A 26599-nucleotide genomic window follows, 5' to 3' on the forward strand; every position below is an offset into this window, starting at 1 on the left:
ACCGACTGAACAAAAAATATTAGTTATTCATGGTGCATTAGATGGTAGAGCTAAGATTTGGTTTGATGGAAAAAAAAGTAGGTTTAACGAATACGAATGTTTTAAAACTGCATTTTTGAAAGAATTTTATTCCATAGCTATAAGAATCAGGGAAAAAAATCGTTGGTCGATGCGCAAATTCAAAGGGAATGAAAATAATTTGCAAACGTATTTTTTAAAACAAACTAAGGAAGCTCAGTATTTTGAACCCAAGTTGTCGGATTATGAAATAAATTATAGTATTATTCAACAAATGCCGATTAAAGTGAGGGAAGCGTTAGTGGCAATTGATTTTTCCGATAATAATAGAGTTGAAGCCGCGTTAGGTCAGCTAGATTTGACTTATGAAGAAAGAGAACGTGAAAAACCTCGAAATTCGCAATCTTACAACAACAGTTCTTATAATACTAGCGAAATCAATAAACCAGGTCACATTCACGCACAACAGAAATATCAACAGATAAGTCAACATAACGGGGTATCTACGAAGCCAAATTTTCAAAATACTATACCAACAGCTGTAAGCGTTTGTTTACCCAACACAAGTTATCCGCCACCTACTTACTTTGGACAAAATCAAAGGTCGAATGGATATCATTTACCAACAGGGAATTATAATAATAACAACAGTAATGACCAACAACAAAATTTAAACTGACCATCGGCGCGTTGAATCAAGGTCCAATAACGTGTCGTGACCCTTTTGATTATATTACGGACCTATCTTATGATGTAACTGGTACTGAAAAAAATGTCCAAAAGAATTCAAGATTAACTGTACCAAGATGTCCACATATCTTAGTTACTGTTTTGGGGATTAAAATACATGCACTTCTTGATACTGGTAGTCAAGTGACATGTATATCCGAAGAATTTTTCAATCGATTAATGACAATAATAAATTTAAATATTCTCCCGGTTAGTAAAGTAATGGTAATCCCAGCTATTGGACGAAAAACTATAACTGTTAAAAAACAAGTTTTCTTACAATTGCATCTGGCAAATCAAGTTATAGAATATTCATGTCTTGTTATTCCACATTTATCTAATCGTATAATACTTGGTAATGATTGGTTATTGAAAAACGAAGTGATAATAAATTACAAAGATCGTATGGTGGAAGTCAACGGTGTTCATATCGGTATACCAACGGTGTTGTTTGATTTGGAACCTTTAGATAAATTGGTATCCTCTACAAATCACGAAGTAACTTTAATTCAAATAATAAATATGCAAAATGTTAATTTAGATTTAAGTAATGAAAATGATAAACTTGTTATTGGTGAAGAAAATTGTGGAGTTGATGTGTTGATTCATAATGAACAACCACACTGCCATTTAGAAAATGAAATTGAATTGATAGTTGATGAAAATAATATTGTTAATGATAATGATGTTGATACACGGCATCTCAATTGTGAAATGTATAAAAATAATTTACCTCGTGAAAATGATTTTGTTAAGTTAGTTAAAGCCATTGAAATAAATAGTAGTCATAAACAACTAGAAGAAACAAATGAGGAAGAAAGATCTCAAAATTTAAAGAAAGATGAAAGATTTTTAATACATGGAGAGGATCATAATTTTTTTAAAGAGTCTTCAAACTTCGTGCATAGTCTAACGACACTCAGTAATGTACAGATTGAAACTGTCTGTGCACTTCGTAAAAAGTATCAAGTCTTGTTTTCCAATAAACCCGGATGTACTCAAGTATCTCAACATGAAATCAAAGTAACTAAACCAAATCCGATTGTACGAAAAATTTATCCAATTCCTTTAGCTTTGCGAGAGTTAGTAGACAAAGAAACTAAAGATATGATAGCTATGGAAAGACTGTTAAAGAACTTTCGTTATCGACGCAAGCAACAAAAAGTGATCTAGAATGATTTAGTTTTATTGAAAGTACCACTACCCTCTAATGCAGCTGATAGAGTAACTCATAAGTTTTTTCACATATATCAGGGACCATATAAGATTACAAAAGTGATTGGAAAGAATGCGTTCGTGTTATGTAATCCAGAAAATTTAAATGATGTCAAAGGTACATATAATAGATTAAATTTACGCAAGTATCAAACTTCCTAGTTTCCTGAATCAATTTTGAAAGCAATTTATATACATTTAAGTTTATTGATATTCAAAAAAAAAAAAAAAATATATATATAATAATGTATTTAACTCGTATGAATCTCAATGAAATTGATTTCATCCTCTACTTTGGACTCGACATAGAATAATGACAAGCAAATTTTGTGAGTTAGATTTAATTTTATTAAGTGGACGAGATTGTAATAATCGGAATAACGGAAAACCAGAAGATTGTTAATTAGTTTATACAAGTGGATGAATGTGTGTGGAAGAATGCGTGTGACAAACTTTCCAGTGCTAATAATGCAAAAAGGTGATGAAATTTGAAGTATGTGCAGAGAACGGTGGACATGAAGCAGTTTTCGATCATTATATAATAAATTTGAGTATGGATAATGAACAATGACAATAACTGGTGTTTGTGATAATTATGATAAACCTAACCATCACAAAAGGGAGGCAAATGTAATGATTCAAATATAAATGCGCGATGAACACGGCACGAGTGGATTAGGTTAGACCCAGGGAGTGGGGAACCTGGTCACAAATTTGAAAGTAGAAGGTTTTGGTCTAGGTCTCTCCAGGAGGAAGGAGGTGTGGAGGTGTTCCTCTCTGAAATGAAATCGTGACTGATCGAAAATCGACCATTTAAAAATAATAACGGAAATTTAAACTACGGGGACATACCAGTTAAATTAAAAAATTAAAACACTCGAAAAGCCAAGCAAATTTAAAAAGAGAGACGATAGAACGAGAACATTAAAAGTGCAATAAACAAATATAGTGCCTCGACGAAAAACCGTTATTGACAATACATCATAATTTCAACGATATCTACCCATTTTACAAAATACACTGTTTTTAACCATACACACTGATTTTAACAATATACACCGTTTTAACTAAATATACCGGGAATGAATGAATGAATGATGAATGAATGAATTTTAAAACTAACGACAGCTCATGTGTAGTCATATTTATAAATAAATTAAAATGGTCACTCTACTAATCATAGTTAGATAAAAGCTTGTTAATATAGATTTCACCTCATTGTTAATTTACAAATATTATTATAACGCCAATTGGTACACCCGGCGATTGGCAGTTCGACGGCTGTTCACATCCAGTCAAGCTGAAACAGTTCGAACAATACGTGAAGAAAGCCGTTGCGGATAGAGATCTTGAACTTCAATTCAAGGTAACGAAAGGCCGAATTATTATCCCAAACTTTTGTAGCCGAAGTACTCACATACTCGTGTACCAGCAGTAGACGGCCAAGACGTATTAGAGATACAACTTGGTCAATGTATCTCACAATTAGGTTTCGCTGTACATTTTTCTCACATCCACCATTATCATTGTGATAGACTAAATTAGCTTTTTATTTAAAAACAGTCTATGTTATTCGAGATGTTTTTTTCCATGTTACAGAGTCTACCAACATGACTTCTCCACCCTCGCCGCCTTGCAAGCTTACCGGAGAATAAGACAAAAAATAGAGATGAAAATTTTATAGCTTGTACGTATTATTTTAATTATGTTTGCTGCGAATAGAGACCTGAAGAGAGTCCTACAGAATTGTGCGAATATGTTGGGGGGTAATGAACGGCTACATTGAATGCATCGTATATGGATACACTTTCCGTCTGACGTCCATTTATTTGCTGGATAAAGCATCCATAAAATTATTGTACTAACAGAATAACGTCGATCATTTCTCAATCAATTGATTCACGTGAATAGTGGGCACAGTCAGAACAGACGACCCTAACGATCTCGTGAAATGTATGAATGCCAATCCAAAACATGAGATTTCACGTACTGACCTACGCAGAAAATGTACTTTCCCTGTTCACCCTGAATCACATCCCTCCGATGCAATTGACACGTTACTGTCCACAGATGACCATACGCGAGTGATTCTCGCCAAACGTTCCTGCAATTTTGGCTCCGATTATATTAACGCGAGTTACATACCGGTGAGGCAATAGAGGCTTGATTAAAAATCATTATTGAACAGCCGTGACTTGCGGATCGATTCACACGTGACACGTTGCATGATTCAGGGCTTCTGCAAAGAATGGGGCTACATCGCAACCCAAGCTCCGATGCCAAAAACGGTGGTAGATTTCTGGAAAATGATCAGGTAGGAAGAAGTTCTGATGGTTTGCATGCTGATGAAGATCACCGAGGGTGGACAGGTGACGGGGCGAGCTCTCATTAATCAAATTTTACGAATGCGGTACTTCAATATGTGTTATTCTTGTAGAAAATATGCAAGCAGTATTGGCCAGAAATTGGAAACACAGTGGAACACGGTCAGATAACAATTTTGAACGTAAAACAGCGCGTCTACGCCGATTACACTCACAGAATTTTCCAGGTGACAAAGTGCTACGAAACATACTCGCGACAAGTATGTTTTAATCACCTAATCCGATATCTCCGGCATCAGCATTTCTTGGCATTCCACTGTCTCTCTGCCGTAGATCCACCACCTTCACGGGACGGCCGAAACAAGAAGTGCCGATGTACTGGCGTTCCGTCGTCGAATATTTCAATGAGCTGAGGGGTCATTCCTCGGGACCAGGACCCATACTCGTTCACTGTGCTACGGGCACGGGCCGAACCGGAACCTTTATTCTTTGCGACATCGGTCTCCATTCCACCGCCGCTGAAGGGGTAACTATTTGGAATTCCAAAATTTACGCGTTGGTGGTATAACTTGCGCAGTGATCACTAATTAGACATGCTCGATCCGTTGCAGACGGTGGACTTGTTCGCAGAGGCCGACAAGATGTACACTGCTCGGGCAAATATGTTGGAGAATTTGCAGCAATACATATTGGCGCACTTACTGCCCATGCAATGCTTGCTTACGTTGCCCGCGAAATTGAGTTGCAGTGACGTCTCCAGGGCGGAAATTGAAAAAATGAAGATAGACTTGAGGACCCATATGCGGAGGTGCGTATCCGCGAATAAAAACCTTCTTCGGCGTCACGTCGATGAGAAACCTGTCCATCTGCCTGAAATGAGTAACTATAAAGAAATATTGCTCGCCGACTCACAATTCAATGAGCAAAGAAGAGGGATCCAAAATTTTTGGACTTATTTACTAGTTCCGAAAATCATAGCGAAGTCGGTGCACAGTATCTGTGAATAGCTCACCCAACACTCTACGAACCGAGTAAATACAGATGGTAAATTTGAATTTTCACCTTGTGCCGTCGCAGGCTCGGAATCTCTGTTTGGAAGGAAAAAGCTCTACGACCTTCGTACGAACCGCTGAAGTCACCGAATCCAGATCGCTTGCAGAAAAACAGATTTCCGAAATTCATACCAGGTTAGGCATTGCCCACCCGTCGTACCGTTGTAACATTACATACTAGAAGTGTTGTTAGAGGGTAACAATTTGGTTACATTCCCGATAGTGACTGATTCACCTTGTACACAAAGATCGTGTGAATTGCAGTCGAACATAGTTTGGTCAGCCTCAAGCGGTATCCACCTGATGCAACCGACAGCGATTACATCAGCGAGGTGAGCATCGATGGGGTCAAGGTTAAAGGACAGTAGCTGGCCTCCCAATTGCCTCTACGGTCGACCCTTTCCGATTTCTGGCGACTGGTTGCCGAGAAACGAACTGAACTCATCGTAATCCTGCAAAGACCCAGACCGGAAAGTCTCGTGAGTACCGAAACTGAAATGCAGAATTACTCGCGACTCTATGCCACCGGTAATCGTTACTCCATTTCGAAGTACCCGTAATCAGATTTGCAGGATTGCGTCGACATCATTCCCCGGAAGATGAGTACGCTCAGACCTGTGCCTCACATTGAGGTGAAAACGAAAACATTAGATCACTCTAACGAACATTTCACAACGGATGAACTCCAGCTGACCGACACGTCCGAGGTGAATGTCTAATTTACCAGCATCCGCTTTCTCTTCGTCTTTTTCACTCACACGTTGGTTTTCTTACTTTCCGATTACCTCTGACAGGAAGAACCAAGAACGCAAAATATCACTGTACTGACTTGCAAGGGCTGGAACCTCTCTGAAGACGAAGATCCTCCACAGCATAAGGTCCTGGTCAAACTATACATGGCCTTGTAAAGGGTTCAACGGGTAGAAAGTCCTACCCTCGTTCTCTGTTAGTGAGTAATTATTCCAGCAATATTTATGTCGTTTGTCTCTTGTATTTCAAATCAATGTCAATCTACTTGCATCCCTGAAATCATTTCCGGAAAACTCAGATCGATTTCTTCACGCGCCATCGAAGATGATCTCTGGCTGAGAAATATGATACCTGATACAATCGTTTTCATTACCAGTGACTGCGTTACAGAGTGCGGGCTGTACTTGGCTCTGAGCATCCTACTGGAATGTATGTCCGTTAAGCAGGAGTGTGACGTAATTTCGGCGGTCCGTGCGATTCGCGAATCCAGACGAGAGTTCGTTTACTCTAAGGTCAATCGAATTTCCATCAATTGCATCATTGATTTTTCGAACAGTAAATATACGCCGGTAGTAATTATTGTACGCAAAGGAGAATAAAGTGTAGAATGCAGCATGAACGTGGCAGTGAACGCGACAAGCTTTCAATATGAATTATGACTGCAAATATGGAATACAATATTTCCAAACGACCCTAAGCGCGTTCTTTGTGTTTTAGGCTCAGTTCGAGTACTTGTACGATGCGGCATTAGAGTTTGTTCAAGACTTTGGAAATTACTCCAACATGGCGTTACGTCCGGTAGTGTCCCGGACAGCTACTTTCATCTCTTAACCATGTGATCTCATACTTCTCGCCCTGTCCCTCCATCTCTCACGTCCTGTCGAACTCGCCCGTAGGCGCCTGAAATGCATCTACTCGCTTACTTGCGATTCCTCACTTTACTCAGGCCTTCGCCAAACCTCCCCCGTTTTCATACTTCACTCGCTCTTCAACCAAATTTCTTTATATGGGCTATGAGACCTTGTTATAATCTATTCCGCACTCATAAATAAATCAGATATGCCATACACCATCAATCCACCAATATCCCATTAATATTTTCCTGTGAAACATCACTTCCGCAACACATATCAACCGAAACATCATAAAAACCTAGAGGTGAGATCACTTTACACTGGAAAAGAGCCTTCAACAAAATCAATAATCCCCCCCAACGGATGTATGTACCTAACAATGACCTTATTTGCACCAGAAGATGCTTGGAGATAGTATAAATTACGCTCTACTGTGTGAGATTAATGTCTAAAAATATGATACCATGTATGTGATACCAATACATATAATGTATTCAATTATTGACTATTCCGATGTAACTGTTCGTCATCTATGATCATCAAGATCGAATGCTGAGACGTTTCTAGTATGAAAATAAAATTACTGCTATGGAAGAGTACAGCTTTTGATCTAAAAAATTGTATCCCTTTAGTCGGAAGCTGATTAACAAGGTAAGAGGAGAAGGAGCTTTTCATTTTTAAACAATTACAAATTTTACCGCTGCTGTATTTTCAGAGAAGTATTTCGTAAATATTATATTGCGTAGCGAGGAACCGAAGACGAATATTCGTCATGTTAGGTGGCCGCAAGCCAAAACTTTGAAAAGGGCAGAGACTCCGATTCAAATTTGATTTCAACGTAAAACGAATAATTGACGTGCTCCAACACGTGTGGAAAACACTATTAGTCATAAACTCACTTCACAATCAAGTAAACTACAATAATGTGTTCGTTTTTTTACAAGATGTGTCCATAATTGTAGCACGTCAATTATTTATTCCCCGTTTCAATCGAATTTCAATCAGAGTTTCAGCTCGTGGCCACCAGCCGGCCGATGTGGACACCGAATATAATGAATCGCAAATACGCAAGGCGGAAAGACCGCTGCCTCCTTGTTGCAAAGGATTATTTGCATAACAAGAGTGTGTTACGCGTTTTTTCACGAAGCCTAAAATTGAGGTTAGGGTTGCGTAATGTCAGTTTCGTTCGTGACCGCGCATGCGCGCAATACAGAAAAGATCACTTTTAACTCCAAGGACTCATGCGCATTCGCAGACTCACTGTACCGTCGTAAAAACGGGTACCTTGTGTACGGAAAGCACGCATAAATAACGCTTAAAATATTCTTGCGTTACAACCGCTCCTCGGAAACTTAACACAATTTATCTTATCTTATCTTATTATCGCAATCACCGATAGTCGACTGATCGTATAAGCGTCCCGGAAAATTGAGGGTTTTGCGGTTTTCTTACGGACCGAATCAACCTTCTATTAATATCTGACAAGGAAGGTCACTTTACTGTACCCACACAATAAAATAAAATTTTATATAAAATGAAAAAAAATCATGTGATACTTATTCGCTTGTACTAAAACGGATGCACAAAACTAAACTAGATGTATAAGATTTATGAGTATTTTACGATAAGGGTGGAACAGCATATGTGGATTTACTAAACCTATATATAAATATAAACATATTCCGTTTGACGGATTTGTCAACCGTATTTAATTTTCAGGTGAAATAAGAACTTTTTCAGTGATCAAATGACGAAAAATGTATTAACAAACACTTTTAAATAAAAGAAAAATAAAAAAATTGTTTCCAATTTTCGGCAATATATTATTGCAGAGCACTAAAAAATGAACAACTTTACTTTTTAAACTTTTGCCGTATCTATTTTTGTTTCGAAGATATCAGCGAAAAACGAAAAAACTACCGATTTTTGAGAATTAATTTCACCCCTTAATATGCGAGTGGGCCGCTAATTTTTTGTGAGGGTTTATACTTTGGTGTGAACTACAAAATATAATTTTTTTGACCCAGGTTGTGGGGGTACAGTAAGGTGACCTTCCTTGTGAGTGTCATATGTTTTTCACAACTCGAACGTAAAAATATTCGGTTTTGGCCATCTGCTAAAAATGGACTAAAAAATATAATAAGAAATTCAGACAGTACGGCCGAAATCAAGAGTCCTCGTATGGTTTTTTAAATCCCAGAGTTCAGGTTACTGCCAAAATCCCATCCGCCGATTGGATGTCCGACAATAAATTTGAGTAACTAAAAGATTTGCGTCCATGGAAAGACTTGATTCCCTCCGTAGAATGATAAATCGAACGTCGCGAACGGAGAAGCAGGACGGAACATCCTGTGGACTTACGGTTTTTGCGGTTTCGTTCGAAAAAATTATTCACTTCCCGACGGCTGATAATAAGTGGAATTCTCAGTCTTGGTCGAAAGCCCAGTACATGACATTCCGTATTCCGCATCGATTGCATTGCGTGACGGTATAATGTCATCGGTATTCTTCGAACGAGTAAAAAAGTATAAAATTTAACGGACGAACTAGAATTCTTGTGCAAGATTGAAGTTATTGTGTAAGACGATAACGTTGAATACGTACAAACTTCAATGAAAAGAGATAATGTAGAACGGAAAAAATTGGTTTCACGTTACTCGTACGACCGAGAAAAACGTCCGTTGCGAAAAGAATGTAATCAGTTTCTAAAATGCTATTTTTCTGGAGGCTTACGTTTGTGATCGCAGTTTACCTCACGTCACTAACGGTGCAGAGTCGCGGGGAGATTTTCGTTTTTCGTGAATCTGTGCAAGCCCATGACCTGGAAGGTATACAACATACTTGTGTATCGGAAGATGATCGTTCCACGTTAGTTTGGAATCAAGTCCTCGACGATTCAACAAGTAAGCCTAATGTTAGATTGGAACACATACGTTTACGACTTTGATGGTGAACGATTCTGCCTGGCTTTAAAAAGATAAGCAGCCCATCCTAGTATGAACAGTATAATGCATCGCAACAGCATGTTTGTTATACCACAGCGAAAGCTTGGTAAGCCCTCGAAATTCTTAACACTGATCTTAAAGTTAAATGATTTCAGAATTCTCCGCCAGCACCAACAAATCATATTCGAAGTGAGTACGAAAACAGATCAATTCTTCCTCCAGGGTGCCGTATTTTTTATCTGCCAATCCTGCTGTTTTTCCTGATACGTTTTAGGATCCGAAAAACGTGACTCAGAAATACTCGATTGAGAAGATCCCGAACGATAAGAAATTAAGATGCAACCATCTGGCGATTCGACCACCCCATCACACATATCAGCGCATATGTGTGTGTCAAACGAACAACAAAGTTGGATCTGGCTTTGTATTTTCTTGATTTTATTAACCTCCTTCCTGTTACTCTTCATTTGGCGCCGGTAAGCATTGCACGATTTTGACCACATTCTGTATCAACGCTTTTCCTGGATTCAATCATTCTTCATAGTCTATAATGGCAGAGGCATAACTAGCCATCCTGAAACTAGTCAAACGTTAATATCTTATTAACCACTTTCCAATATTAACCATTGAAGAATTTTTCTCGAATAATCTTGTCACTGCTCAAGTTGATCACTTAACATTTCAGGAAATTGCTAAAGATTCTGAGGCAAATACAACGAGAGGATATCATTTCTTATTGGCGGCGTATCATGGATTACGTAAAGCCCGCCACTACTTGCCCTTTTCGATCAGGGCCATTATCTCTACACATATCACCTGTCACAGATCTGTTTCCAATGGGCAATAGCCCAGAGCTTTGCGGAGACAATTGTTACTCAAACCCAATCTCTGTTCAAAATTTCGAAAATTACGTTAAGGAATCCATCATTACCGGTCAATTGAAATCACAATTCATGGTAACGGTGCTTAAAATTGTGCAATACCACTTGTGAAACTTCGTCGTAAATTTTTAGTCCGATCACTTTTCTTTTTGCCCTTTAGATGTTTCCAAGAGGTCTGAGTGATAAGAGGCGACACAAGTATGGATCGCTGCTAGAAAACAAAATCAAAAATAGATATGCGAACATCATACCATGTACGTATTGTTCTTAACGTCGAAAATTGCATGACGTTTCACACAAATACATAGGATACACATGATATTGTGATTATCTTTGAGGCATTCGCGTCTTATCTGTATGAAAATTAAAAATTTACCTTCACGATCAGCCCCATGGGTCCGGTTAAATTAACTCGTGTGTACAATTTATTTTCATTATTGATATCCTCATGTAAAGTGGGTTACCGCCCAGACGGCACACGTGTCAAAATGTTGACTATCGTTTGGCTAATTAATGATTGACGACAAGTCAATTTACAATCCCCTTGTACACTATTGACGGTCAATAGCTAATCTCGCAGACATTCGAGAACGTGTGGTTGTCATGTAGTCAGCTATTGGCTGCAATTACACTCTCTTTATCAGTCTCCGATTGGTGGACTTGATTTTCTGCCAACAATAAGTCAAGTGTGAGTCGGCCATGTGCTAATTGGGTATTCGTTCATTTTCACACCATCATTATATAATGCAAATATTCTTCACGAACAATAACAGATGACGATACAAGAGTGATCCTGAAAAAAAATCCGGGCATTCCTTGCTCCGACTACATCAACGCGAATTACGTAGAGGTGAGAATGTGGAATGAGAATGTTTAAATACCAAATAATAAAGAAAGCTTGATTGAAAGAAAAACTGATTAGATATCTCTTACATCTCGTCGCAGGGCCTCGACAAAGAAAAGTATTATATCGCGGCTCAAGGTCCCAAGCCAGAGACCATCGAGGATTTCTGGCGAATGGTTTGGCAAGAGGAATCCTCCGTGATTTGCATGCTGGCGAATATAGTCGAGAGTGAGAAGGTGAGAAAGAGAAATAGTGAATATACGACAGTAAATAGAACATCGGTTATTGGAACCGAGGCAAAGAACCTAATCCCCATGAACTTGTTTCTTTTTCTCAGATTAAATGCACGCAGTATTGGCCAGAATTTGGAAGCCGCGAAACTTACGGTGTCATCACTGTATTCATAGAGAGTCAGAAAGTATTTGCTGACTACACTTTCAGAACCTTTTGTATCAGTCAACAAGGGGAAAAGCGAAAAGTAGGATAGAAAATCCCAGACGGTAGAAAAAGGATGTCTTAAAGGATGTCTTACCCGCCATTTTCTGACGTCTATAAGACCCCGAGGACATCTTCTGGACGTAAGAAAATGGCGCATAAGACATCCTTTAGATGTCTTTTTGACGACTTTCAGTCTTGGGCTGTTCGGGATCGTTCAGATCTTTCAACCTTTGCGTTTCCGCAGCTTTAAGCAAGTGATCTTAACGCTCCACAGATCGAGCATCTGCATTATACGGGATGGCCGGATCACAAGGTGCCTCTGTACGTGCATTCCGTGATTGCATACTTGAAGAAGGTGCTCAGAACGCCCGTCGGAAGAGGACCCATAATTGTTCACTGCAGTGCAGGTGTCGGACGAACAGGTACACTTATACTGTGCGACATCTGCCTGCGACAGGCCGCTCAAACTGGGGTCAGTACTTATATGTCATTGGTTGTAGGTTGGCATTTATACCGAAGAGCTTTCATGGGCTTTAAGAATAATGAGCTGTAACGCCAACAATTACAACGGAATTTATTTTTCCAGATCGTCGACGTACTTGCGCAATTTAAAAAACTTCGTGACTGTCGCTTGAACATGGTAGACACTGAAATGCAATACGTGTTTGCTCACATTGTCATGGCCGAATACTTGGCCGCACAACCTACGGAGATACCATGCAACAATGATTTGCCCCTGGCTATAGAGAGTATAAAGGAAAAATTACCGCAGCACATAGAAAGGTTCGCGTCCCAATTACAAAAGTAACCGTTGTCCGAACACGCGCCTTTTTATGTTTATATCGCATTTTAGGCTTAGTAACACCGTTTGGCAAGATGAGACGCTGTGTCCGTGGATGAGATCCTTGCCACCACTTCCAGAACACCTCGTGAAAAACAGATACCCGGAACTTGCACCAGGTCAGACAACAAGTACAACAACTTGGGCCATGTCAATAACTTCTAAACTATATACCGTTACGTGTACGATGGTATCAACGATTTAACGTACGTATATTTTCATTTCGAATACAGACTGTTCCAATCTGGTCTACCTATCACGTAATCGAGCGCACAACTACGATGATTACATCAGCGCGGTCACGGTCGATGGATTTAAATTCAAGAAGCAATTCCTCGCCTCCCAATTACCCATGGCTTCGACGATTTCAAACCTCTGGAGACTAATTGCTGAGCAGAAGGTGGAGCTGGTTATCATTTTGCAAAAACCTGACCCCGACGATCCCGTGAGTATTAGATCAAAAAATTCCGAACCACGGACAAGCCTCGCGTGTACCTAATCAAGGATCCATGGATCAACCGTTGCATTTATTTTTATCAAAATACGTGTAGCCGTAAACGTTTAATTTCCCACTAATCTATTTTTGCAGACATGCTGTGACGTCATGATGAACAAAGAGTCGTTCAATCCTGTACCCTCCTTGAATGTGGCAGTGAAAACAAGCTCAGACCCAACGAAATCTTTTCACATCAACGAGGTTCTACTCACCGACGAGTCAGGGGTGCGTTTTACAACTTTTATAAAGGATATTATTCGAAGTAATCGGTCATTTGTCGATACGCCTTTCGGTAGAGGACTATTGTTAGTAAACTCGGTTGAAAAAATTTCACTGAACATTATCTGCATTTTCTGTTTCACAAAGAGTTCGTCAGAGTTTCGTCAAGTTACAGTGTTGACATGCACGGAATGGGGTTTAGGACGTGGTGGAAAACCGCCACCGCCAGAAGATCTGGTTAGCTTCTGGATAATATCGGAGGATATTCATCGAGAACAAGGGCCAACGCTGGTTCTTTGTCAGTAAGTGACAACTGATTCATTTATTTATAAGAATTAAATGTACCCTCTTATCTATTGGATATCTTATAGCGCGGTTTTTCCGTTCGTATCCTGCGTGACAAATATATACGTAATTGTCAGAGTTAATACAGACATTTTCTGTTTCACCGGAAGCCGGTATGCTGATAAAAAATAACAAGAATAGCTACTTATTTCCTTAAGTATTCTCACCTTTTTCTTCACCGGAATTGTCGTGGTTTTCAGCGATGGCGTTACCGGCTGTGGTCTCTACTTGGCGTTGAGTTTTGTCTTGGAAAGAATGTCCGTCGAACGAGAATGTGACATCATTTTAGCCGTTCGAGCTGTTCGTCGGGCAAGACCGTGTTTTGTGCAGTCTCAGGTAAAGTCAATTCTCAACGGACCCGTATACAAAAATTCTCATCAAAATTACCCCCCCCCACAAGAAAACAAATTGGTTTGCCGATTTGTTTCAATGCTGTCGCCGAAACTCGTACTCGGAGGAAATCGGTCAATGCAGTAAATTCGCGTGACTAGTATTTCGCCGATTCAGTGGTACAATAACAACAAACCGGAAAAACAGTTTTTTCACGATACTTTTCATCACCATGTAAAGGAAACTCTGTTGGTCTGTCCGACAAATTTCTTCGGTGACCTCGAAAACGGCCGAGTGAAAAATCTGAAACCGATAGAACTTGGCAGCTAACTGAAAAATTTTTGAATGGAAAATCGATAAAATAACTCGAGTCAAATCACTCTACTTGCGTTATTAATTCGAAGAGGAAACACGATTTCTTAGTTCACACGCGGTAAAAAATAGAAAAAAAATACAAGTTATGATTATCACAAGCTACGAATTTTTCAATACTTGTAAAAATGTCTCTTGAAGAGTGGTGTATTTTACAAAAAAAATTAAAATAATACATGATTTGAAAAAAACATTTTGGGTTTAAAACTGAAAAACTGAAAATGTATTTCGATGTTTTTTCATATTTTCTTCATGAACTACATCCCAAAATGAATAAAAAGACCTAGCATTTTGTTCTATCTGTTTTTGAAAAAGCTACGAGTACCTATTTAAAAAAAATAGTGCAGAATTTTGAAAATTTTATTCTGATTGAACGGGTTCAGACAAAAATCTTTAAAAAATTCGAAAGACTTCTTTCAGTAGGTATAAAAAAATAGATTTTCAACGAAATCAAAAATGGTCGGGGCCACGGATTGGTCGGTTTCGTATGGAATGCCCTATAGATTTATCGGTAAAACATTGAAAATCGATTAATTTCCGGAAGAACCGGAAATTCAAATTAAACGGGACATGGCAATTCTTGATGCCCATCACTTGATTGTTAAATCCTGTAAGTTTCAAATTTTTTCATCAAACCGCTTTCGAGATAATCGCAGGAGCTTGTCGGTCAGATGGACAGAACGACATCCAGACGAAATCTTTCTAAAAACCTGTTTTTCGGATAGTAGAATTTCAAAAACGTAAAGACTCGTGAAGATCAGAAAAAGCGATTTTCGACCGAAATCAGTACTTTTCTGATATCACCAAAGGTGATGAAAAGTAAAAATCACTAATGCCAGCTTAATGACGCAGAGCATATTTTATTTTATCACAGGAACAATTCGAATACTTATACGACGCCGCAGCGGAGTACATCAAGTCCTTCGAGACGTACGCCAACTTTGATTGATTTGTCAAGTTACAATCAACTACAGTATAATAATACTGTCAGTAAATACTACATCAATAAACATACATCATTATACATCACAATTATTTCAACAGCAAAATTTTAGATGAAACATATTAGACTGTGGCGTATCGAATACTCAACCGAAAAAAAGACCGAATATACTTAATTTTGTTTCAGTATTTATAATGACTGACCGTCTCAGAATAATGCAAGTTCATACGGTACCATATGCTTAATCACGACATATTTTTGCTGTCGCTGAGAGATATCAAGACCACATCAAAATCTTGAGTTCATTTCTTTTACGTATTATATGATCATGTTATATTATAAGTATTTCTTCTATAAAATATAATGCCTCGTTTTTCTATCAAGAACAAAGCGAAAATCCCTACACCCCAGACGCACTTCTACGTAGTCCAAATTTTGTCGCAACCGTCGAAAGATTGGAATTATCTTTAAAAAAAATCTACGTTCATCTTGCAAGTAAAAAATATCGCAATTCAAACAATGCAAACACTGTGACCAACAAATTCGCGGGAATCAGTTTTTTTTTTTTGATAAATTTTCTTGCTAGTTTTCTTTTTTCGCGAAGAAAAAAATCAGTTGAATTAATAAAATGGACGAACATAGACAGCCGAATAGAAAATTAATCGCTACAACTCAACACTAGTTGACGTATAAGTGACAACTAATGTTTAATTGCAGTGTTTAAATATTTATTCAGCCGCCGGTTATCGACGATTTAGTTGATATAACTGATTTTTTTCAGTGTGTGGTGAATCTGAAATTCAAAAATTATTCGACGAGTAGTTCAAGGTAACAGGTAATATTTTAGCGAGGGAGATTATGATACAAGTATCTCTGGGTTGTAAAGACATTCAGAACGCGATATATCACGTATAAATATATACTTTATTTTCATAAAAGGTCATTTTCATTTCAATAATGCGTATACTCGTACTAAAAAAAAATGTATATACATTGATTTTTCAAATTTATCACAGTCTTCAGGTACAGGTTTAGCTTGGATTTCCTGCAAATAAAAAACATATTTATGAACATTTATTAAGGGACATTTGATCAACAGTCACGTCAGTGGGAAATCAATTTTCTGCATAAATAAGTGAGTAAGGTCATTGGGAAAGTTTTTATAGAGAATCTGTATTTGATATCTTATGAACAAGTCAGTTACAGTCATGTAATTTGTAAAATGTATCTATCGTATGTAGCATATGATCGTATATAGAAAATTCAACCGCGCTCAACGTTGCGATTACAAGCTTAACTAGATTTTCAATGTTATCAATGTACGGCAAGCATTTCATTAGTCTCGAGTTAATTGCATCTAATGCAATTAAGAGTAAAAATGCGCAAAGTCATTTCCTGAAATCACATTACTATTCAATCTGACAAAAGGTTTATTGTGGCCTGTCTGCCATCCGATTGGCAATTGCTTTGGTGTATTTTATTTTATGTTTTTTTTTTTAATACTCTAGTTAGGTATGTATGTATACATACGACTATGTATAATGAATTTTATAAATTTGTAATAAGAATTCAATTTTCAATCAGTATTTTGTATATTAAAAATAATTAAATATGAAATACTCTGTACGACACGCTTATTAATCGTATTTCTGCCCGTCAGTTAACATTTCTGATTTCAGCATGAAAATGCTTGTTATCAACCATGTACGTACGTGGTATTGGTCAAATTCCAATGAAATAACACGTCATAATTAAATATAAAACATTTACCGCGATGCATTTTATAACCAATATATTATCCCTTCAACTCTTGAAATTTGGAAAAAGGAAAATTCTCGCTGGCGCGATTAACTTGATTGCTGGACCAATTTCAATATACGATACACTGTGTGCGTATCAAGTATTGCATCAACGTTTGGCCAATGTACGTACCGTACTTCGTAATAATTTGTAGTAAAGTAAGACGATTTTCAACGTTAATATTAAACGGATAAAATTGGTCCTGAATAAGAGTACACGGGTATACATAACATATTGAGAGACGGATTTGGATGAAAAGAAAAGATTGTAAGACTGAAATTTTTTTCAAATCTTTTGCAGATTGTTTCTGTTAAGTAGATGTAAAATATTAAATACAACGATGAATAAAAACACACACATACATTTGCACATACACACTCATGTACTACCCCCCCCCCCCCCCCTTCTGGTGTCACTATAAATTAATATTATGCCGTTTGTCTATGTCAATTCAGTGAAATCAACTTTGATCTATTCTATAAAACAAAAATATATATATATATGTGTGTGTGTGTGTAAATAAATATACATCACTGCTTGCACAGGCCTACTCGGAGCTATGGTATCGAATAAACTGAGCAAAGTGTAGCAATAAGTATGGATAAGTAGAGTAACGTTAGTTTTCAGTAACGTTTGAGTTTTCCAACGTAAGCGATTGTATAAAAGTAGGTTGAAGTAGTTTCCTTGGCTGCAGGCCCGACGTGGTCAGTGTGTCTTAAAATTCGTCTCATTTGTGGCGTGCGTCCAGCTTGTGTATACCAGTCAGTCTGTGGAGACAAATAGAAACATTACATTTTTTTTCGCTGCCAAGATATAACAACGTCCGACAACATTTACGAGGGTACAAAAAGAAATTCGCAAACGTGCGTTGCTTCGGTCTCGGTGCAATTTGTTACTTACGTGTTGCGTAGAGCATCCTCAATTTTCATCCTCGTCCATTCGGAGACGCTTTCGACGATCATCGCCCACGTTCCTCTCCTCAGCTTCTAACACCTTCAAACGTGATCCACAAATCTCTTGTCCGTGCAGTGTCTACAATTAAACATTAAACTACCTTCGTAGAAAATTTCCCGTTCGAAAAATTAAGCGGTAGATTTCTCTACAACGAAAAGAAAGGCAACACTGTAGAGCAAATGCAAAGCACTTAAGGGCATAACGAATTGGTACAGAAAAATTTACGCGTACAGGTCGACATCATTGGTGCTCGAAAAATGATTTAACCGCAAGTCTCGGAATTATCAACACACAATATTAGAATACCGTTATCGTAATTAGAAAATTAATGAACTGACCTTAATAGCTTTGTCCGCGCTTTCGGCAGACGCATATTTTGCGTATCCGCAATTTTTTCCAGGAAGCATATACACATCTATCAAGTTCCCAAATCTACAAAAAGCATCTTTCATAGCATAAATTGGAGGCACAGGTGGTCCACACACAATAAAACATCTCTTAGCAATTTCTGCATCAATACTAGCCATTGGCTCAACGGGTGGAAGTTTTATATTCACTGTATGTTCCAAACCTGTAACCAACGGACCAACACCTGTTTCGTGCGATAAAATTCGTATTAAAAACAATGCTTTGACACTTGGCAACTTAAACTAATCTTAATATAGAAAATGTAAGGTAAAACGTCTACAGACTGTCGACTTTGATCTCACATCACATGCTCATTCTCAATGAAACTTAGGCCCATTCAAAATGTGGCGTATTTTTTGCTAGACACTAATTTTCAAAATTTGAACCAATAATAATCACATAAATGCTAATGAAAAAGGAGCAATTTTACAAAGTTACTGTTAGTTTCTGATATCAAGTATTTTGAATGTGAAATTAGTTTGATATTCTGGGATTCATACTTACTTGGTGCCGTAAGACCAGCAGCTTGAATCAATGATGTAGCTTGGGCAATAGTTTCAGCCAAGTGAGCTAAATCTGTTCTTGTGCCAGCTATACCAGATGAATTGGAGGTGCCAGGTTTAGCTGTACTTCTCTGAGGACTTCCGCCAGTCACATCAGGTTTTACAATCATTCTGTGACCGGGAGGATATTCGAAACCGTGAAACTTTTCCCTAGCGTAAGCAGCAGCACTGGAATTTGAGTAAACCACCGTCGCTTGCCCTCGCGGCATTCGATATCTCATGTCCATTTTCAAATGACAGTAATCTAAGCCAGGAACAATGTCAAAAAGTCTCCAAAGCTGGTCTTGATTCAAGGCCGGATGTGCTATGACCTGTAATCGAGTATAACCATCTGCATTCGGATAATTAGTTGCAATCTCCAGGCTGATGCTACTTTTGCCAAAATTACTAGTGCCGTATCCTCCTCCATGGCTATCATAATTTGTAGAGATACCATTGTTATATTTTAAATCGCTATGATCCGGTTTGGGCTTCTTTGGCTCAGCAAAGACAGCTTTGTACTTTCTGTCACACTCTTCGAATGCTTTAGCTGCACTTGATACCTTTCTGAATTTGACATAGCCGAAACCTTTCGATTCATTTGTAATCCTGTCCTTGACTACCGTTACGTAATCAATAGGACCAAATTTAGAAAATTCCTGCTGCAGTTCTCCATCAGTCATTGACTTTGGTAGCACACAAAACAAACGTACCCACCTCTCCTCCTCGTTTGTTTCTCTGACAGATCCTTGGTCTCGACTGAAAATATATTATGCAAAACTTTATTTCACTTTATCTTATTCAAAATATTATTACAGCTGGATAGGAAATATTTATCCCATTATTCATCTCGTACACTTCACGATGACTTGTACAACAATATTTTCAGAGTACAATAAAATTTTCACATGTTAAAATTCACTTCGTACAGATTCAACTTACAGCATTCTTACAAATGTTCAATATTTAACTTTTGCACGTAATTTTGATGAAAATTCATCCAAAATTTTCATGTCAGTTAACATCACTTTCAAGTAGCATAGCTTTATTATACTCACTTAGATGCGATCATAACTTTAATTGGTCGACCAACGCTTCCCAACATTTTTCCATTCATTTCTTCCAATGCAAAAGCAGCTTCCGATGTCTTTGAAAACTTAATATATGTGACCCCTGCACAAAGTAACACAATAAGAATATGAAATTATTGCAAGGAAAACATCTTGATACCTTAAATTTATTTTTAGGTCGATCAAACGGATTTTTAAACAATTTTTAGTTGATTGATTCATTTGTTTTCTCTCTCATCTTTAGATTTCCAGTCTATGTTAATTCAAAGATATTACCTCTATGAAATATAAGCAAGACTCATAAATAGATCAACTTCCAGGAGAGAAAATCGATAAACTTAGTTGTTAAATTTGTGGGTGGAGTACAGTATTGAAGATAATTATGCTCATCTGGTAAAAGGTCAATTTCTAAGAAAGTAGAGTCGACATTGAAAACTCATGTACGGATGACACCATTGTATGCAATCTCTACATTTAAATTATATGCATCTGATTAATTACAGGTGATGTTTTGAAGACGTTTAAATTTCGTAAGACATTGTTTGAGGGGATCAGTTGCTTTGTAACAATAAAATTACGTTATCAATAAAATCTCCAGGGCACAGTAGGGTTGTGCGAGATAAAAATTCGTATGCAGTGAAAAGCTTCTCATAAAAAGATGATACAATGCATAAAGGTTCAGTATTGGATAATTTGGATAAACTAAAACTAGTAAGATACGATATAATATCACGTGATCTGAGCCATATGTGCAAATAGGATGCATAATTTGGAGGTTTGGTGCCGAAATCACGTTGTGTAAGATTTAATTAGCGGAAGTTCTAAAACTGGTCGAAAAGTTTAGAGGCTAGCCACACTAGGTACTATAGTTATCGGTAAACGCCGGCGGCATTCGAACAGAAGTTTCCGATTGCATTCAAAACGCAGAACAGTTGGGATGGAAATATTGATAGGTGAAAATATGCAATTGGTGAAATGACATGATATGTAAATAACCGAAAATGAGACGCTAGTGAAAGTTATTGATTTATCCAATTACCCTTGTTTTCCCCAGTGTTTCGATCCTTAACAACCCAAATATCTTCAATTTTTCCAAACTTTTCGAACGCCTTCCTGAGGTCATCTTCCTCCAAACTTTTATGGCAAATTACAAACAATCTTGAATTCGGTGGGTCGTCGTTCTTCGAACGCGGATCCGACTGAGAATAATACGCCTCGCGGTCTCTGTGATCAGCCATTTTACAAGTGAAATGTGAATATACTGGCTGAGGCTGCTGTTGCCTGCCTTCCACGCTGCCAACGAGAACTAAAATTCAACGACTTCAGGGCCGACACATCAAAGGCAACACGTAACGGTACAATTTATGTGACACATGTGTTACATGAAACGTGATATACCATCGCTGAGTCTACGACTTCGGCTCCGTATTTCATCCCTTCAATACCATTCACGCATCAAACTGCCGACAGTTTTTACAACAGTAAACCGGAGATTGGTATCACTTACAATCAGTTAAAGCTGCCGGGTACCCGGTTTGCTCGTGACAGTGTTGTGCGCGTCATGTGCCATCGATTACAGGTGCGTGTAATTTTGGTACCGGTCAGAAATATGCGCAGATATGGAATAATTTATTATATGTAATGTAATGAAAGCGATAGAATATACAATAGGTGGTAAAATTTAATTACTTCTCTTGCGTAGCTACTTAATGAGATTCGATTCTTCAGCTGAAATTAGCCTTATTACACCTAGGTTAATTATTCTTTCAGCGAATTTATGAACTTGTTGCTTTTCTCATTACAAAATTTCGGGATTTAGACTTATACCGTTATTCGGCGAAATGATTGTGTCATCTGTATGCGCGCAACGGGGCTTATAGGCTGAACACGCAAAAATGTTGCAGGGCTTAGAAGTAGCAAGAATAAAACAGTTTTATTCAGTTGAACAACGTTTCGATAAAAATTTTCACTTTCTTCGCTTCCACACGCTGATCTGATTGACTTTAACTGATCTTCGTACTAAAATTATATTGCAAACAAATGTTTCATACATTAATCTATTTTGTTACAATATTATAATTTAAATGACTATCGCGAAATGTACAAACTTATGAAACAACTATAATATGAATTCGTAATGTATTCGGAATGTTGCAACAGTCTTAAGAGTAATAAACGATACCGTATAAATATTTGCTATGCCGATTATTTATTACTCCAACTGCCCTAAATGTACCTGTTACAATCTAAATTTCATACAAAGTGCACTTGATTTGATTTACGACGAAAAAAAAAAATAGAAATTTGTATCCTAAAACGATTGCAGAAAAATAAAACCACCTCATTTCAGCAATCGTAACTGGTGACAAACCCGCATCCGTAAAATGACAGGGAGAATAAAAGCTAACCGGTAATTGTCTTGTATGACGGAGAGCCCTTTCTCTTTTGGTATGAACAACTACCAGCGCTGTACATAACTCGTTATTTACGCGTCATAGGTAGACGCAGATACATTGCCTCCGTGGCCTGTCCAGTTAGTATGAACAAATTTTCCTTCTGCGCCAAGTAACTCATAAGTGTGGGCTCCAAAGTAATCACGCTGAGCCTGCAGTAAGTTTGCAGGAAGACGCGCTGTTCTAAACCCATCGTAAAATGCTAAGGCAGTCGACAGAGCAGGAGTCGGTATTCCAAGAGTTACAGCTGTTGCCACCGTCACTCTAGCACTCGCCTGGCACTCCTTCATTGCTTTCGCGAAGAAATCATCAAGCAACAGATTGGTCAGCTTTGAATTCTTGTCGAAGGCTTGCTTGATGTTTCCCAAAAAGGCGCTGTAATCATAATGCATAATACATTGATAACCATTTTCGTACGTTTACCTTCGTTTAGGATGATGATTTTTCTTTCAAATTGGATCGGGCGAATTCGTGGCATCTACAGAGAGGGTGGCAATAAATTAAAGAATTCTCTCACCTTCTGATGATACATCCACCTCTCCACATGAGCGCAATTCCACCATAATTCAAATTCCAGTTGTGAATTTTAGCAGCTTCTCTTAGCAGCATGAATCCTTGAGCATACGAAATGATTTTCGAAGCATACAGCGCTTTCCGAAGATGTTCGAGGAATTGCTTTTTATCTCCTTGGTAAACAGCGTTTGGACCCTCCAAAACGGTGCTAGCTTCAATCCTCTCACCTTGGAGCGAGGAGAGACACCTTGCAAACACTGATTCTCCAATTAGCGTGACAGGAATTCCGTAATCCAAGGCAGCGATAGCCGTCCACTTTCCTGTACCTTTCTGCCCAGCTGTGTCTCTGATTCTTTCCAGAAGATAGCCCTTCCCATCCTTGTACTTCAAGATATCTCGGGTAATTTCAATTAGGAAAGAATCAAGCACCCCCTTGTTCCACTCGCCAAAAACGTCACTCATTTCCTGTGGGTTCAGACCAAGCCCGTTTCTCATGATGTGATAAGCTTCGCAGATCAGTTGCATGTCTCCGTACTCTATACCGTTGTGAACCATTTTCACAAAGTGTCCAGCCCCTGTCTCTCCGACCCAATCACAACATGGCTCACCGTTACTCTTGGCGCAGATCGACTGAAATATTCGCAATGTATTAACATTTCGAATTACTGTCCCGAATGTAGTTTATATTCATGATTTTCTGAGTAGTGACAGCAATAATTTTATGACAAAGAGTCAAGACGCTAGACACACAAATTTTTTTGAGGCAATTTCCAACTATAAATAAAGCAATATCTATTCGCCTAGCCCTTGATTGGCAATTACCTGGAAAATAGGCTTGATATGAGGCCATGCTTTGGGATTGCCACCTGGCATGAGGGATGGCCCATACCTGGCCCCATCCTCTCCTCCACTAACGCCACTGCCAACGAAGAGGATCCCCTTCTTCTCCAGTTCCTCCGTACGCCTTTGAGTATCTTGGTATTCAGAATTACCACCGTCAATAATGATGTCTCCCAATGACAAAAGTGGTACCAGTTTATCTATAAATCCATCGACAGCTGGACCAGCTGGAAATAGAATACAAGTGTTATATGTTGTATTAGCTGTATTAACTGTTATGTGCTGAAGGCTTTGAAGTTACAGCAGATATTTTTTCTCACAATTTAATATTTCATAGAGTTTGATTGGTACCGAGATTTAGTGATGTTAAAAGCCGGTTAGTGCTTTATTGTTACAGTAATGATGCTTTCTGCTTGCTGACGGAAGAATTTCGCACATATGATTCGAATTCAAGGTGTATAAGTTTCACCTCGATGGGTATTTTTTGAGAGTTTCAAGCAATCTTACATAACAATCATGACGTAACTGAAAACATTCTAGCCATTAAGATTACTAAGTACATTAGCATTATCATAATTTAAGCTCGATACGAATTGTAAATGTGACTTTGTGACATCATGTGCATATATGTAGACAAAAAACAACGTTTTAACGATATCCTTAGAATTCAAGTGATTTTTAGGCTTGAATGTCATCAGCACTAATGTTTTCAGAACTACGATTACTGCCTTTATTAGAGCTGGTTATATGTTCATAATTTTTCCATCATGATACTAAGATCTGTTACAAAAGGATACGAACCTTTGACTAACAACATAATACGACGTGGCAATTTTAGCTTGGAAACCATTTCCTCCAAGCTAAAGGCACCCACTACTTTGGTGCCTTTGGCTTCATTTTCTAAGAACGATTTCACCTTATCTGTCGTACGATTGTAAGCGCAAACGACAAACCCATGGTCGTTCATGTTCAGGATCAGGTTTTGTCCCATAACGGCAAGACCGATAAGGGCAATATCAGCGACACTGTAAAAAGATGAGAATGACAAGGTGAGCATGAACAAAAACTGTACATTTGTGGTGCATTCGGCATTCAACAAGATATGTAAGAAAATTAGAACTTTCAAAACAAATTCAATCAGAAGATAGTGTAAAATTTATTCATTAAATGGTGATAAACAATTTTTGTGTTCTACGAAAATTTCTAATTGTGAGTAGTAGTAACATTGCATGGCAGATAAATTACTGCATTCGTCATTGACTGCCCTTGAGGTAGCCCGGATATTACAGTGCTGGACTATGACCGACATTTCGGATATGCGATTATCTTTGATTACTAGTAGAACATGGCGTTTCGTAATGGTGTAGCGCAACATGAACAGGAACTGTGATTCGCGCGGGAGGTAAATGTACGGAAAATGTTGCATTAAAGTAGGTCAAACATGTGAAAGACGATTATTAACGATACGGTTCGCGACTGCCGCCGACTATTAAATGCATGATCGTGCACTCCGAGTTTCCTAGTAATTACCTGCAGTAGCAAGTATTAATCGTTACTTACGGCTCTGTCATGATGGTGATTTTTCTGTAGAGAGCACGAAACAGGTTAAACCTCCGCCGAAGCAAGTGTGTAACTAGCAACAAGTGGCGTATACGACGAGCGTCCGTCGGGCAAAGGACGTCTTGGTTTATGAGCGGATCGGGCCAGAGCCGAGTCAGTAATTCAGTCAGACCACCGCGTAAGAGCCAATCGGCGAACCAGCGAGGTCAGCGTTAACTTTCAATTATCTCACCGTTAACTATCGAGCCACGATTTCTGAGAGTGATTACGCCATCAGTTCCTATCAAAAATCACTTCCAAGTAAAATTTGAAAGTCACGCTCCAGAATTACACCCGATTACGCCCGACATCGATTAGTTGACGAGTCAGTGGGTCGGGAGAATCGATTGTTGGTTGATCTCACGCACTGGGTGCGATTTTCAGAAATTTCCTAACTCTGGTGGATAAAACACTTCGATTTTACTTTAATACTTCAACAATTGGATGAAGAGATATTAACTCGTACTACACTATAGGCTTGCAACAGTAGGTTAGGATTTTGACAGTTCAATTAAGTCTGCGATGTCATCAATGTAAGTCGTGCAACCGACATGCGGTGACATCTGCAAGCATGTGTCGGCCAGGGTCGATATCGTGGTGCTTTCTTTTTCTTTGCTTTTCATTCGTGTTAATACACCAACGTACTTATAAACACGCAAATGTTGAACCTTTTATTTTCGACTTTCAATTTGTACGATCGTTTTATCCTGTTAACGGTGATTCATCGCTGAGCAAAAGTCTATGAAAGAAGGTGGCAACATTTGAATCATCGCCTGGCGTGCTGAGCGATGGCAATCCAGCAACAGACTCGTCATTTGAATTGT

The 26599-nt window shown here is 38.3% G+C and overlaps 4 protein-coding genes and 1 long non-coding RNA gene across 7 annotated transcripts; 3 read left to right on the forward strand and 2 right to left on the reverse strand.

The window, feature by feature from the left end:
- The first annotated feature begins 4224 nt into the window (after nt 1-4224).
- LOC124179424 (receptor-type tyrosine-protein phosphatase V-like) lies at nt 4225-4715 on the forward strand. The gene is made up of 3 exons (XM_046563767.1): nt 4225-4331; nt 4400-4513; nt 4620-4715. Exons 1-3 carry the CDS (start codon nt 4293-4295, stop codon nt 4692-4694), a joined length of 228 nt encoding a protein of 75 aa, XP_046419723.1. The 5' UTR covers nt 4225-4292; the 3' UTR covers nt 4695-4715.
- On the forward strand, nt 4712-7394 carry LOC124179425. Its single transcript, XR_006870041.1, has 8 exons — nt 4712-4812; nt 4898-5094; nt 5364-5473; nt 5562-5817; nt 5903-6045; nt 6133-6287; nt 6465-6600; nt 6806-7394. It is a non-coding gene; the product is annotated as an uncharacterized LOC124179425 (long non-coding RNA).
- Nucleotides 7395-10226: 2832 nt separating this feature from the next.
- On the forward strand, nt 10227-16500 carry LOC124179429 (receptor-type tyrosine-protein phosphatase epsilon-like). Its single transcript, XM_046563774.1, has 14 exons — nt 10227-10363; nt 10573-10843; nt 10929-11022; nt 11542-11618; nt 11714-11848; nt 11950-12090; nt 12325-12522; nt 12637-12833; nt 12904-13010; nt 13125-13336; nt 13481-13612; nt 13754-13908; nt 14152-14287; nt 15528-16500. The coding sequence occupies exons 1-14, from the start codon at nt 10272-10274 to the stop codon at nt 15600-15602; spliced, it is 2022 nt and encodes a 673-aa protein (XP_046419730.1). The 5' UTR covers nt 10227-10271; the 3' UTR covers nt 15603-16500.
- Nucleotide 16501: 1 nt separating this feature from the next.
- LOC124179430 (RNA-binding protein 45) lies at nt 16502-21661 on the reverse strand. 2 transcript variants are annotated; one of them, XM_046563776.1, is made up of 6 exons: nt 21410-21661; nt 20359-20473; nt 19263-20059; nt 18689-18942; nt 18297-18428; nt 16502-16641 (listed from the first exon to the last, which is right to left on the reverse strand). In XM_046563776.1, the coding sequence occupies exons 1-5, from the start codon at nt 21606-21608 to the stop codon at nt 18315-18317; spliced, it is 1479 nt and encodes a 492-aa protein (XP_046419732.1). In that variant the 5' UTR covers nt 21609-21661; the 3' UTR covers nt 16502-16641; nt 18297-18314. The 2 variants fall into 2 exon arrangements, with proteins under 2 accessions (XP_046419732.1, XP_046419731.1); XM_046563775.1 differs by lacking the exon at nt 16502-16641 and adding an exon at nt 17003-18163 and having other exon boundaries at nt 21410-21659.
- A 623-nt stretch (nt 21662-22284) lies between these two features.
- On the reverse strand, nt 22285-26249 carry LOC124179431 (6-phosphogluconate dehydrogenase, decarboxylating). 2 transcript variants are annotated; one of them, XM_046563779.1, is made up of 5 exons: nt 25707-26249; nt 24978-25201; nt 24159-24403; nt 23341-23966; nt 22285-23198 (listed from the first exon to the last, which is right to left on the reverse strand). In XM_046563779.1, exons 2-5 carry the CDS (start codon nt 25165-25167, stop codon nt 22856-22858), a joined length of 1404 nt encoding a protein of 467 aa, XP_046419735.1. In that variant the 5' UTR covers nt 25168-25201; nt 25707-26249; the 3' UTR covers nt 22285-22855. The 2 variants fall into 2 exon arrangements, with proteins under 2 accessions (XP_046419735.1, XP_046419734.1); XM_046563778.1 differs by having other exon boundaries at nt 25737-26248.
- Between the last annotated feature and the right edge of the window lie 350 nt (nt 26250-26599).

This window comes from Neodiprion fabricii, chromosome 4 (assembly GCF_021155785.1).
Source record: "Neodiprion fabricii isolate iyNeoFabr1 chromosome 4, iyNeoFabr1.1, whole genome shotgun sequence".
In the NCBI taxonomy this organism is placed as follows: Eukaryota; Metazoa; Arthropoda; class Insecta; order Hymenoptera; family Diprionidae; genus Neodiprion; species Neodiprion fabricii.

Coding starts and splice junctions, on each gene's coding strand:
- LOC124179424 (XM_046563767.1), top strand. CDS start 4,293: ATGGTTTGCATGCTGATGAAGATCACCGAGGGTGGACAG. Junction 4,332..4,399: donor AGATCACCGAGGGTGGACAG/GTGACGGGGCGA, acceptor TTATTCTTGTAG/AAAATATGCAAGCAGTATTG. Junction 4,514..4,619: donor ACACTCACAGAATTTTCCAG/GTGACAAAGTGC, acceptor TCTCTGCCGTAG/ATCCACCACCTTCACGGGAC.
- LOC124179429 (XM_046563774.1), top strand. CDS start 10,272: ATGTGTGTGTCAAACGAACAACAAAGTTGGATCTGGCTTTGTATTTTC. Junction 11,619..11,713: donor TCAACGCGAATTACGTAGAG/GTGAGAATGTGG, acceptor ATCTCGTCGCAG/GGCCTCGACAAAGAAAAGTA. Junction 12,091..12,324: donor AACAAGGGGAAAAGCGAAAA/GTAGGATAGAAA, acceptor AACGCTCCACAG/ATCGAGCATCTGCATTATAC.
- LOC124179430 (XM_046563776.1), bottom strand. CDS start 21,608: ATGGCTGATCACAGAGACCGCGAGGCGTATTATTCTCAGTCGGATCCG. Junction 20,060..20,358: donor AAAGTTATGATCGCATCTAA/GTGAGTATAATA, acceptor ATATATTTTCAG/TCGAGACCAAGGATCTGTCA. Junction 18,943..19,262: donor TGCTGGTCTTACGGCACCAA/GTAAGTATGAAT, acceptor CGCACGAAACAG/GTGTTGGTCCGTTGGTTACA.
- LOC124179431 (XM_046563778.1), bottom strand. Junction 24,404..24,977: donor TATTATGTTGTTAGTCAAAG/GTTCGTATCCTT, acceptor TTCTATTTCCAG/CTGGTCCAGCTGTCGATGGA. Junction 23,199..23,340: donor GGTGGATGTATCATCAGAAG/GTGAGAGAATTC, acceptor TTATGATTACAG/CGCCTTTTTGGGAAACATCA.